At 58.8% G+C, this 12,612-nt stretch overlaps 1 protein-coding gene across 1 annotated transcript in view; it reads left to right on the top strand.

Moving 5' to 3' along the window:
* Positions 1-12,612, top strand: part of SRRM3 (serine/arginine repetitive matrix 3) — a 32,296-nt gene that overhangs the window by 19,244 nt on the left and 440 nt on the right. The window contains exons 10-13 of the mRNA XM_065893128.1: positions 180-357; positions 9,951-10,321; positions 10,819-11,043; positions 11,124-11,261. Coding sequence (XP_065749200.1) covers positions 180-357; positions 9,951-10,321; positions 10,819-11,043; positions 11,124-11,261 — 912 coding nt within the window. The remainder of the gene's footprint in view (positions 1-179; positions 358-9,950; positions 10,322-10,818; positions 11,044-11,123; positions 11,262-12,612) is intronic.

The raw sequence follows: 12,612 nt of genomic DNA, 5'->3' as shown, positions 1-12,612 counted from the left end.
AGGGCGCCCCAGACCCTGAATGGAAACCGAGGCAGTGTGAGGGCTGGGGCCTTGCTCTCTCCATGCCAGGGTTTCCCGGCACAGTGGGGGGACGGGGGTGGGGTGGGGGTAGGGCTACCTTTCGAGCCTGGCACCGCCGCTTGCACACGGGGCGTCCCAAGCCGGCTCCCCCCACGTAGGCTGAGTCCCAAGCACCGAGACGACGGGCGGAAGACGGGCAGCCAGCGGTCCAGCGGGAGCCGGTCTCCTTCCCCGTCCGGCGGCAGCGGATGGGGGTCACCCCAGCAGAACGGCGGCAGCAGGCAGCGGAGCGGAGCTCACGGGGGCCGCCCCGGCTCGGCGCACAGCTCGCTCGATGTACGTACGCTTGGCTTTGCAGAGGGTTCCCGCGCCGCGCGGGCTGCGCCGAGCTGGGTCGGGGCGGAGCTGGGTCGGGCCGGGTCGCCGCGGGGCAGGGGCCAGTGAGTGCGTCACGGGGGCGGGGCCGGCCGCTCCCCCCTCCCAGGCGCCCCTCCCTGCACCCGAGCGGCCAGGAATGCTGGTGTCAGGGTGAGGGGCTCCTGAACCCTTGACCTTGGCAAACTGAAGGCCAGAGAAGGTTGACCACAGGGGCGCTCAGCCTGTTGGGTAAAGAGCTGGAAAGGAAACAAGGCCTCCTGTCTCTCTTCCCTCAGGCATATTGGGGTGGGAGGGAGCATGGACATTGGTAGGAGTCACAATCGGGAACAGGATTCAAGAGTCAGGACCTCCCTGGGGCATCACTTGGCCCCTGAGCCTCCCTCTCCCCACAAAGTCCTTTACCCCCATGGAAAGCCCGCCCTCCCTCAAAACCCTCATAACCCCTCTCCCAGATCCCTCCCCCATCTCAGTCCCCTTGCTGCCACAGAGCTGCATTTCTAAAGTCCCTGCTCCAAGGGAAATCTGTCCCTTCCCGGGCACTGCCCACACTTGGACAGGTGTCTCAAACCTGTGGGCTCCACTTCCCATGGCCCATCCTTCCTTAGGCATCTCCCAGCACACTCACTGCTCCCTCAGAGATACTGTCCCCACACACCCCCACCCCCCAGGAGGCGAATAAACTCCTGGAGACCCACAGGCAGGTGTGGTGACCTTAGGAGCTGGCGGAGCCTTTCCCAGGTAGATGAGCTGGGCCAGGGTGGGAGGCTCTCCCAGGCCCCGGACGGTGGGGAGGCCCACATCCCCTTTTGTCAGCCTTAGAGTCCAGGGTAGAGTCCCCTCAGGGAGAGGGGACTGCAGTGCTGGCAGGGGCACTGGATGGGCACAGGGGAATGGAGGTGAGCAGGCCTGCAGGTTCCCCCACCCCAGATCTTCAGGCTGCCCCAGGAGCCTCAGCAGGAAGGGGGGAGTCTGCCCCTCCCCAGACCTCAGGTCTCAGCAGCAAACATGTATGTGTTGGTCAGTTTCATTTTGATTTCTGGCTGTTTCCTTTCACTCCCTTTCTTTTCTCAAACACCCTTACTCTCAAGGCCTCAGGGAGGAAAGTCAAGGGCAGCTGACAAAAAGCTCTGAGTCTCAAGATCAATTTTTGTTTACTGACATTCCCTGTCTTGAGACTGCCCCCCCTGGACAGGGTGCCAGGCACCTGAGCTCCAAGGGACCTCGTTGGGCCACGTGGGGAGGATCCCTCCCATATCCCTGGACCTGTCTTAGGAGTGGGAGAAGGCTCACAGAGGTAGCTGAGGGCGGCCCGGACAGGGACTGGTGCCACACGCCACAGAGATGATGCCCAATCTGGGCAAACCTAGAAGACATCGCCCCTGACCCCAACCCCATGGGCACAGAGCCGGAAGAGCACAGTGCCCCAAACACCTTCTCGTGGGAACTTCACATCCTCTGAGAGGCACAGAAATGCAGTTTCTCTCGATCAGGGCCGTCCCCTCCCAACCCGCCTCTGCCCTGGAGGCCTGAGCAGTACCCCCCAAGGGCCCAGGGCCTGCACAGACAAAATGGCATAGCGACTAAGTAAACCCGCAGGAGAGAGCAGCCAGGGAAGGCGGCCTAGATTCTGGCCTCAGGGAGGAAGCCTCGGCAGCCATCTTGTCTCCCTCCCAAAAACTGGGACCAAATTTGGCATCGCCCTGGGAGTTTTCTAGAAGACAGCACTTTGTTACTCTTCTCACAAAGCATGCTCCCCAAATCCTCTCCCTACCCTTTGGGCCCTAAGAGGTCTGGGACTTCAGAACATCCCAGGCCTCTCACCCTCACCTGATCCCCTCTTGGCCTGCAGATCCTTTCTGAGGAGCAAAACGAGCCTAGTTCTCATTCCAGGGAGGTGAGATAGGGGCTGGGGGTCACAGACTTGGCCATTAACCAAAAATGTCTTTGGGAAAAAGTACTGGAGGGTGGGGTGGTATTCTTGGACGCTACCATTAAAAAAAGAAAAAGAGAGAGAGAAACAAATGGGAAAAGAAAAAGCTCACCGTTTTTTAACCCCGTCTATGTTTTTGTTTGTTTTTTTAGCCTCCCATTTGAAACGTGGTAATATTGTGATTCCATTCCTTGTTTAGCCGGAAGGGAAGAGGGTGGGGAAGTTTATGTAACTTTTCCTGTTATTTTGTTTCTGTTTGTATTTCCCTTTTTATCCCCCTTTCTTTTCTTTTCTTTCTTTTTTCCCTTTTGTAACGTACAGAAATGCAAAGTATCTCTGTTTTTTGTTTTTTCTATCTTCTATGTGGTTCTAGAATTTTGCTTCTGTGCGTGTTACTGTGGGAACTTCTCCTCCTAATGCAGAGATGGTTTTTGAATCTCAATTGAACATTAGTCATATACATGTCTCTCTGTATTTTTTTTCCTTTGTAATCAGAATTTAAAAGGGAAGATAACTTTAAAAACACGACTCCCACACCAATAGCTCCTGCCAAATCTTCGGCAGCAGCCAGCCCTCTCCTCAACACCGGGGCATGAGCTGGGACTGCTTCAGCTTTTAAATTAACAAAAGTGGTACAGATGGTGCTTCTGTGTCTCAGTCTATAAGGAACCTTGGAGAGAAGCTGGGAGACCCAGGGAAGGGGAGAGACTTGTCCCAGGTCACCCAGGTTGCTTCCCAGAGTCCTGAGCTTCCTCAGTTCCATCTAGAATAAGATGGCTGCTCAGGCCCTTCCTGCCAGGCCTCAGATCCTTGGGAGGCCCCAGAGGAGGGAGCTGAAGGCACCTGATAGAGTTTAACTCAGGTGAGGGCTTCAAAGCCAGATATTCCCGGGCAAGAGAAAAAGTCCATCCTGGGCTTGAGACTGAGGCCAGCAGGGTGCTAGCTCCCAACACATCTCTTAGATGTCCCATCCCAGGCCAGGGCTGAGCCCCAAAGGGATTTCTGGGTTCTGCTGCTTACTGCTGTCTGTGGCTCAGAGAGGTCAAGTGACAAGCTCAAGGTCACACAGCTTTTTAGAGGTAGATCCCAAGATGTGGGAGAGTTGTCAATAGAAAACACACTCCAGGAGCCCTGAGCAAGGGGAGGAGGACGTGGGAGGTGGCTGCTGGTTGTCTCAGCTCCTAGGTTCCCCCTGAGGACCCCGCCAGATGTCAAGGGCATGCTCCCAACTCTCCCGATTCTACACGATTGCTGCCTCAGAGACCCAGGGAGCCCTGCGCCCTCACAGTTCACACACTACATAGGGAAATAAATAGTGAGGCATAGAGTGGCTCAAAGTCACACAACGTGGGACAGAAGAGTCAGACGACCTCACGGGACAAGTCCTTCCATCCGGTCTCACCTGCCTCCCCCCACCCCCAAGAACACAGACTGGTGCTAGCTTTGCCCTCCCAGCACACAGGCCAGAAAGGCTGTGCAGGGTTTGCACCTGCTTGGCTGCGCCTGCCCCTAGCATCTGAAGTGTTGAAGGAATCCTCATTGTTTGGTGAGGATGGCGGAGGAGGTTCCCGAGCAAGGCCCCCGGGCTGTCTCTGGTGGCTGCCTTGGGCTCAAAACTCATCACTTAATGGGGAGCCTAGAATGACCCCAAGAAGAGGTGCCCGTGACTCTCCCTGACCTGCCTCATCCCAGCCTCCCCCCCTCCCAACCCCCAGGAAAGAGCAGTGACCACGGCTGCAGTGGGGCAGTCAGGATAGGAACGGGCATCTTGGCATTTCTTCCAGGATGAAGCCAGAAGACAGGAAGGATACATTTTGCTAAAATGACGCTGAAGCCGGGGGTGGGGGGGGGGGCGGGGGGAGTTGACTTGAGGCTGAGCCAATCTTCCAAATTCAATCTGTGGTTGCCTTCCCTTTTAAATGCACGATTCCCTTTCACCCCATCTGTCCGGTCTGATAGCCCTTGTTTAAACAGCTTTTCTCTCTTCTGTCTGGGTCCACCTTCCCCTCTGTCTTCCTGCCTCTCTCTTTGTTTCCTTCTGCCTCTGTTCCTTTGTTTCTCTGCTGTCTGTCTGTCTCTCTCCCCGTGTTTCTCTGTCTCTTCCTGGCCATCTCTCTCCCCTGACTTGGGCCTCTTGCCCCCTGCTGCCAGCCCCTCCTTCACCCATGCTGTGGTTCTGTTTCCATCAGCTGCTTCCTGCATGCCCTCTGGAGGTTTTCTGTTGTTTGAAGGTTAAGGAAAGGTTGGCTCTTGGAGCCTGTGGGTTTAAAAAAAAAAAAAGAATCAAACAGAAATGGCTGGGCAGGAGCCCCCTCCCATTCCGGGGACTAGACCGAAAGCTGTATGGCTGCCCTGTGCTGATTCAGAGGGGGAGTGAAGCTTAGAGACACTGTCTTACCCCGATTCTGCATTCCCAATGCGGAGACCTTCTTTTCTTTTTTATTATTGCATTCCCGTCCCTGACCACTGAGAAGGTAGGTATCCCGGCTCCGCTGTGCGCCGCTCCCATCTCCAGATAAGCCCCGCCACTCTGCTTGGTTTGAATGTGATTTTCTTTCTCTCTCAATCTCTCAATCTCGCTCTGGTTGGTTTTCTCCCCCTCCCTTTTTCTTTCTTTATTTTAATGACTACTCATTTGTAACTTGCATTTTCTCCAAATGAGCTACAAAGCTGTGTTTCCTGGTTTGTCATTTAGTTTTCTTGACTTTTCCTGACAACTTTTCTGGTTCATTCTTTCCCCCCTTTCCCACCTTCCCCTTCTCCTTCTTCTTCCTCTCCATCCCCGCCCCCATCCCCCAAGCCTCCCTCACGCCCTCTCTTTCTCATTTTGGTGTCCGAATGCATTTCTGTGTGGTTTAGCATTCCGAGTTTGTGTTCCCTTCCTGAGCTGTATGCTGCGGTGAAGCCAGTTTGATTTCTATTGTCTGGAGTAGCCGCTAAGCCCCTCACCCTCACGCCTGCCAGTCCCCTGGGCCACCTTGGGCAATAAGTGATGGTGAAAGGGCCTGTGCTGGGCCTCTTGGCCTCCAGATCTTGGGAGAAGTTCTGGCTGAGGTCAGGCCTGAGGGAAGAGCTCTGTCCCCCGCTCCAGCGCCTGCTGGGCTCCCACGGTCCTGCCCTGGTGGCAGGTGCAGCAGCTGGCACTAGGACTGAACCTCACCGCTCCATCTTTTGGGCGTAATGGTAGTTGAACTTCAGGGGTGAGGTGAGCTGGCCAGGAACAGGTACCGGATGTAGATGACCTACCTAGCCAAGTCTCTGTGGGGGCAACTTGAGAGATGGAGGGGATGCTCAGCTCTCCCACCCCCCTGCCTGGACCACAACCCAACCCAGTCAGGGGCTCCCTCAGTCCCCCAGCATCCTTCCATCTTCCAAATGTGGGCTAAATGTGGTCCCTCAGTGCAGATGATCCGGAAGGGACAGTCAGTAGGGGCCAGGGGCCCTCAGGATGTTGATGGAGAACCAGGCCTGGATCCTGAGACTTGTGACTCCCAGCCCGGTGCTCATCCAGCCACACTGAGGGTACACATGAGGAGTAGGTCCTCAGGGGCCCCATCTCCCCGTCCTTGCCCTTTAAACTGTTCCCTGTACCACCTGGGAGCCGCTGCAGAAGTTTGACACCCCAACCCTCGTGAGGCCTCAGTGGGCCTCCATCCTCAGCTTTGAAAAGAAAAAGCCTGGCTGTTCATCCTGTCCTCCCCCCATGCTGGTCCCAGGGGCAGGTTCCAGGAAGCTCACCCACCAGAGCATCCCTCATCCCTGGGTGGTGCTGGAGGGCAGACAAGGACATTGTTCAGGGAGAGAGAAAGTGCCGCTGGTCTGATGGAGGAGACTCCGTCCCAGCCTGATGCGGGACTGGAGGCCTTGCCTTTGAGGAGTACCTGATGTGACCAGGGCCCCCGAAATAGGATTTTCAGATGCTGAGTTAGAGGGGGTAGCTGTTCCAGATGCTCACTTATTCTTGTCCTTAAGGACACCAGGACTGGGCAAGCACCCTGTCCCTTGCTACTGTTACCTTTCCCCTCAAAAATGTCTTACATGAGCAAAAGATGTCAGGTAGCAGGTAGTACCAAGGAGCAGACAGGCTCCTGGGAGCAGGGCTCAGAGGCAGGCGAGGTCCTTCATCCACGCACTCACTCATTCGTTCATACATGCACACACTAGGCCAGCACATGCTGGCACTCCTCCATACCAGGCCCCATCTTGGTGTCCACGCCAGGGGAGAGGCAGGCAGGCCTGAGTTCACAGCCCCCACCTGTCAGGCTGGAGGACTGATGAAGATCACTCAGAACGATGAGAGGGAAGAGCTGAACTGTGGATGGGGAGCTCCCGCTGGCCACGGTAGCCCCAGCCCTGGCACAGCCTGGCAGAGTCCATACTAAGGGAAGGAACAAGGGTCTGTGGGATCATAGAGGAGAGCACCCGACTCAGGGTGAGGATCAGGAGAGGCTTCCTGGAGGTGGTGACCTCTTGCTAGGGTTGGGGGGCGATAGGCATTAGCCAGGGGAAAGAGGCAAGAGGGACAAGAGTCACAGAGAGCAGGCTTCTGGGGATGTCTGGAGGTCCCTGGCCACCACAGTCCTGTCCGTCCATGAAATTCCGTGGTGTCTGGACTCGGATCTCCCTCAATTCCTGGGAAGAATGAGACCCAAGCTGGGGAAGAGGCTCACCCTCTGGCAGGATCACGGCGACTCTTTCTCCAGGGCTTCTGGAGGGATGGGTGGATAAGGGTGAGATTGGCTCTAGAAGTCTCCCCAGGGAGGTGCTATCTGCCACCCTACCCAACATAGCCTTCCTCCCACCCTCCTCCATCCTGGCACTTGGGAGATACCCATGGGGCCCCAGGCCTTCCTGCCCTGCTCTGACCCTGTTCATCTGTAAGGGGACCATGAGTAAGGTTGTCCTCTGAAAAGAACCTCTCAGCCCCTATACAGGCCCACCTAGCAGAGACCCAGCTATCCCCCGCTTTACCAATGGGGAAACTGAGGTTCCCAGAGTTGGTCACTTCCTTAAGGTTTCACAGCAAACTCATATCAGAGCTAAGCCCAGGGTGTTCCACTTTGCCAATTACTATCATCTGGGGCTCTAACAGCCATTTGGCTTGAAGGAGATGAGAGGGAAGTAGGGAAGAGCTTGGACTTCAAGACATGCTAGGCAGGAAGCACCCGGCTCAGCACGGGGAGTCTGGCCCGGGGGCTTGGATCTCAGCGCTCAGGAGCCTGGAGGTTTCTTTCTCATTTGCCTCCTCTGGAGGGAAAAGGATGCTGGATGACAGAACCTAGTTCTGGGGGCTTGGGCGCTGTGAGGCACTGGCAGCCTGCTGGGGTGGAGGGGGTTATGTGTTAGGGAAGACAAGTGTCTCCTGGTCTACTGAGAAGGGATTGCCATTTCAGAGGGGCCGTGGCGGAACAGCCCAGCGTCCGTCTCTCCTAGCAGAGGTGAGCTGGTGATCAGGAAGGTCAGAGTGCTCAAGGGACACCTTGGTACCCAGTGATATCCATTCTGCCTGCCTATGTCTGCCCTTGCCCTGAACAGAGGGCTCTCCCAGGTCTTCACGGCCCACTTGGCTCTGGACAGCGGCTCTCCCTGCTATGGCTGGTGTTCATTGGCTGCTGCAGCCACAAATCACAAGCTAGCTGTGCTCTGCCCCAGAGGGAGCTGACTTCTTTGTCTAGGGATTCAGGCTTAGCAAAGAGAGGTCTTAACGCCACACCCCAACTCCCTCCAGGAAGCACCCAGGGCCATGCCAAGGAAGCCACGCTCCTTCCTGTCCCTGGCAGCAAGGTGCCCTGAGGCGTGGCAGCTGGTTTTGCTCTCTCCTCCAAAAAGGCTGCCAAAAGAGCTTGACCCAGACCCTGCCCCTTTCCTAGGACTCCCTGGTTTGGCCCTGGCCCTTGCGAGGGCATTTCTTCCTCAGCAAACCGCACTGAGGCCCTACTAGATGCCAAGTTCTGTGATAAAAACTGAGGTTACAAAGCTGAATCCAACACCACATTGGCCCTGGAGGTGCTCCAAGTCAAGTTGGTGCTGGTGATTGGGGGCTGGGGAGGGATGGGGGACAGACTTACAGACAGACAAGTGCAATCAACTGTTACTGGGTGGAAGCCTAAGGACAGGAGGAAGGGTCAGTTCTGTGGAGGGTGGGGGATGGAGAGGGTGGTCAGGGAATCCTGGAATATTTGCTCTGGAAGGGACATCCCGAAGCAAAGCCTGACCGTCTCATTTTGTGGATGGGGAAACTAAGGCCCAGACTAGGGAAGTGACTTGGCCAGGGTCACTCAGTGAGATTGTGGCAGGCTCTCAGACCCCTGCTTCCCAGCCAGGGCCCTTTTGATGGTACCAGGTGCCCTTTCTGGTTTTCTGTAGCCCGATGCTTGTGTCCTGACTCCACTTTTGGAAAAACATTCGACATCTCTATCCAGTGGTCACCCAAGAGGTGCCTGCTCAGGCCCGAGGAGCCGGGCACTGCTAATCCTTCCTCCAGAGGTGGCATGGCCTCCTCTTGGCCTAGAATGGGGTGGTTGCGTTTTTCTCTCTCTCTCTCTATCTCTCTTGCATTTTTGTGAATCTAATGATGAACTTACGCTACCACGCTTTTCCCTTCTCTTACACATCTTACCTACTAAAGGAGGAAGTGCCACTTTATTGGTAAGTGGACGTTAACCAAGAGGGACTTAAAAAAATCAGAACTTAAAAAAAAAAAAAGAAAAAGAAAAAGAAAGAAAAAGAAAAGAGAGAAACAGAAAGACAGTCGGGTGCTACTGACAGCTCCACAGATCTCTGCAGGGCCGGAAAACAAAGAAAGAAAAAATGTTAACAGAAAAATGTCAGTTCCCCAGGAGTTCAGACATTGTTTTTGATTTCGGTATCTAATGACATTTGTGGATTTTGTTTTTTATTTCGTTTTTCCTCCCTTTCTTCGGTTCAGTTTTGAGTTCAGTTGTCCCGCCTCGCCCCCACCCCCATCTGTGTGCCGTGTGCCCCCTCCATCCCCTCACCCACCCCCAAGCGCTGGGCGGCCTGGCCTGGTGGGCTGGCCCTGGCCCGGCCTCCCGGTGCCCGCCCTCTCTCTTCTCTCTGCCGGGATCCTCCGTCCCGTCGAGGGGGGGGGGCAATGCCAGCCCCCGTGCCCGTCCTGGATTCCCCCTCCCTGACAGCCCACCCCCAACCCCACCGCTCCGTCCCTCTTGTGTTTTGCATGCCGAGAACCTTGCATGAGCTGCACTGTTGAGGCCAGAAGGTGGACACTCAGGAGAGGCAGAGGCAGGGCAGGCGCGGGGAACCGTGTGTGCGATGCTCCGGGACTGGCAGCCCCCGGCCTGGGCCCGGTGAAAGCCCCCTCTCCTTCTCTCCCCCCACCCCGCCCGCCCGCTCTCTCCCCCTCGGCCTCTTGCTCCTTCTCTGGATCTGTCCTCTCTCTCTGTCTCTCCTCCTTTCCTGTCTCCGCTCTGTCTCTCTGCTTCTCTAACCTCTCCCCGTCTCTTTCCTCTCTCGGCTCTGCCTCTGCCTCTCCTCCTCTGGATTCTCCGTCTCCTCTGTCTCTCCGTCTCTGCCCGCTTCTGTCGCCCTCTCCGTCCCCTCTCCACCCCCTACGTGCCCTCTCTGCCTCTCTCCCCGTCAGAAGCCCAGCTCGCCCTCGCCCAGGGCCCGCGACCAGGCGGAGGCCGGCGTAGCCACGCCGCCCGCGCGGGGGAAGGAGAGCCCGAGCCCGCGCTCGGCGCCGTCGTCGCAGGGCAGAGGAGGCCGCGCGGCCGGCGGAGCGGCCAGGCGGCGGCGGCGGCGGAGGCGGAGGCGGAGGCGGAGGCGGCGGCGCTCCCGGTCCTCGGCGTCCGCGCCCCGCCGCAGGGGCCGCCGGCGCTCCCGGCCCGCGCCGCCCCGGGGCTCGTCGCGCTCGCTCAGCAGGGCCCGCTCCAGCAGCGACTCGGGCGGCGACGCCCCCGGCCCCGGGCCCGAGCCCGGCTCCGAGCGAGGTCACGGCGGGCACGGGAAACGGTGAGCGGGCTCGGCCCCTGGGACCCGCACCGGGCTCCCCTCCCCGCCCCCTGTCATACCCCCTCCCCGCGCACTGAGCGCCCCACCACTGACCCCTCTCCCCGCAGCGGACCTGTCCACCCGCCCCTGCGCTAAGATCCAGATCCTCCTCCCACAACAGAGCACCCTCCTCCCGCTACTCGCCCCCCACCCCCATGATCACTCTTTCTCGACAGCGCGGAACAGCTTCTTCCTCACTGATTCCTCTCCCCCCACCAGAGCCCCCTTCTCTCCTCCGGGAACCTCTCCCCGACCGCCAACACAACAACCTCTTCGTCCGCACTAACCGTATAGAACCCCTTCCCCTCCTGAGTCCTTCCCCCCCCAGGGCTTCCACTCACTCTCTCCCTAAGTGAGCCCCCTTTCCTGTCACCGGGCCCCCCTCCGCCCGCTCCTCCCCTGCCCGGGGCCCACTGTCTCCCGGCTGAGCCCCCCCTGTCGCCGTGCCCCTCCTCCAGGGCCAAGGAGCGGCCCCCGCGCGCCCGGCCCGCCAGCACCTCCCCGTCCCCGGGTGCGCACGGCAGGCACGGCGGCCCGGAGGGGAAGAGCTCGTCGCGCAGCCCGGGCCCGCACCCTCGCTCGTGGAGCTCCAGCCGCTCGCCCTCCAAATCCCGCTCGCGCTCCACGGAGAAGAGGGCCCGCAGCCCCAGCCGCTCGCCGTCGCCCAAGAAAACCGTGGGCCGGTAAGTGCGGGCCCCGGGGTGGTGGCGGGACCGGCCGGGGCTGCCGGGCCGCGTCGCTCATCTCGGGCCGGGCCCCGCAGGGACAAGGACGGCGAGGGCCGCGCGAGGCACGCCGAGGCCGAGGCCGCCCGCGCCCGGCGCCGCTCCCGCAGCTACTCGCCCATCCGCAAGCGGCGCCGGGACTCACCCAGCTTCATGGAGCCGCGGCGCATCACCAGGTACGGAAGGGCCGGGGCCGGGCCACGGGGACCTTGGGGGTCCTCGACCAACCGCACCTGGTGCGGGGAGGGGAGGGCGCCGAAGGAGAGAAGGTGAGGGTTGGGAGAGGGAAGAGGGCGCTCAGGCTAGGACTGAGGTGCTGGGGAGGGGTTGGGACCCGAGAGGCAGAGGTGCAGGCTCACTGCGGGGAGGGAGGCCTCCAGAAGGGAAGCGTCCTGAGGGCCATGGAGGGGAGGGGCTTGGTTCTGGGGTCTGGGTACAGCAGCAGGCAAGCAGTTCAGCTCTGGAAGATTCCAGCCATCCCTCTTGGAGCCCCTCCCTCCTCCTTCCCTCCCCACATTCATCTCCTGGCAATGATGTGTCCTTTTCTCCTTCATCTCAAGGTCCAGCCTGCTGAGTGGCCTGTGGCCAGCCTGGGGGCCGGGTGGACCCCCTCTCCACAGGCTGCAGGGGAGATGTCCATGTGAGCTGACTGGCTCTGTTCGGCTGTCTGTCTGCCTCTCCTTTTCTCACTAAGCTCTCTGCTCACTTCCCAGTCCCCTGGGGAATTTGGAGGAGGGGGCACCGGCAGTCTGGTCTCTGGGGCAGCTGTGAGGGGAATCGGTCCCTCCTGCTTTGCCCACACAGTCTGCCGGGACTGGAGGGTCTGGGCCTGGGTCTCCAGGTGAGATGATGGTCTGCATTTGTGGAAATCACCCTGCAGCCCTAGATCCCCGACATGGGGTAGAGGGCCACAGGCAAAATTCTGAACCCAGCTCTGCCCTGGCCTTGCTGGGCAGCCATGGGAGATCAGCGTGCCTCTCCGGGCCTCAGTTCTCACATCAGAGCTAGAGGCCAGGCTGCCAGGCTTGGGACACCCCCCCGCCAGATACCCCCATAAGCAGGGGGTCCTAAGACAGCCTCCACACCTTCCACCTGGCACCCCCTTCAGCCCCTCCCAGGCTGCCTCCTCCTCCCACTAACATACACCTGTTTTCTTCCTCAGAATTAACCCCACGCAATGGGGCATTGTCGCCCCCTTAACTCTGTTTTCTTTTCTCTGGGACACAGTCTCCTGGCTTCAAACTAACTCTGGGCCAGCGGGAGGTAGCTGAGTAAGGAGTGGGGGCCGGCAGGCCTGGGCCAGGGCCTTGGGCATGGGCAGCAGTGGCCAGGGGGCTCCTTTTGTGCCCTCTGAGTGACCTGAGAACCAATATCCTCCGTCCTGTGGGGAACAAAGAAGCAGGAATGGGCCATATTCACAAACCCTCCCATGCACAGAAGCCACTGCTTAGCTTGGCTTAAAAGTTGCATTTATTCAACATATTTTTATTGAGCACCTACTCCGGTCAAGCAGAGACTTGGTCCCCT

The sequence above is a fragment of the Phocoena phocoena genome, chromosome 15 (genome assembly GCF_963924675.1).
Source record: "Phocoena phocoena chromosome 15, mPhoPho1.1, whole genome shotgun sequence".
In the NCBI taxonomy this organism is placed as follows: Eukaryota; Metazoa; Chordata; class Mammalia; order Artiodactyla; family Phocoenidae; genus Phocoena; species Phocoena phocoena.
This window is presented reverse-complemented; position numbering and strand designations above follow the sequence as displayed.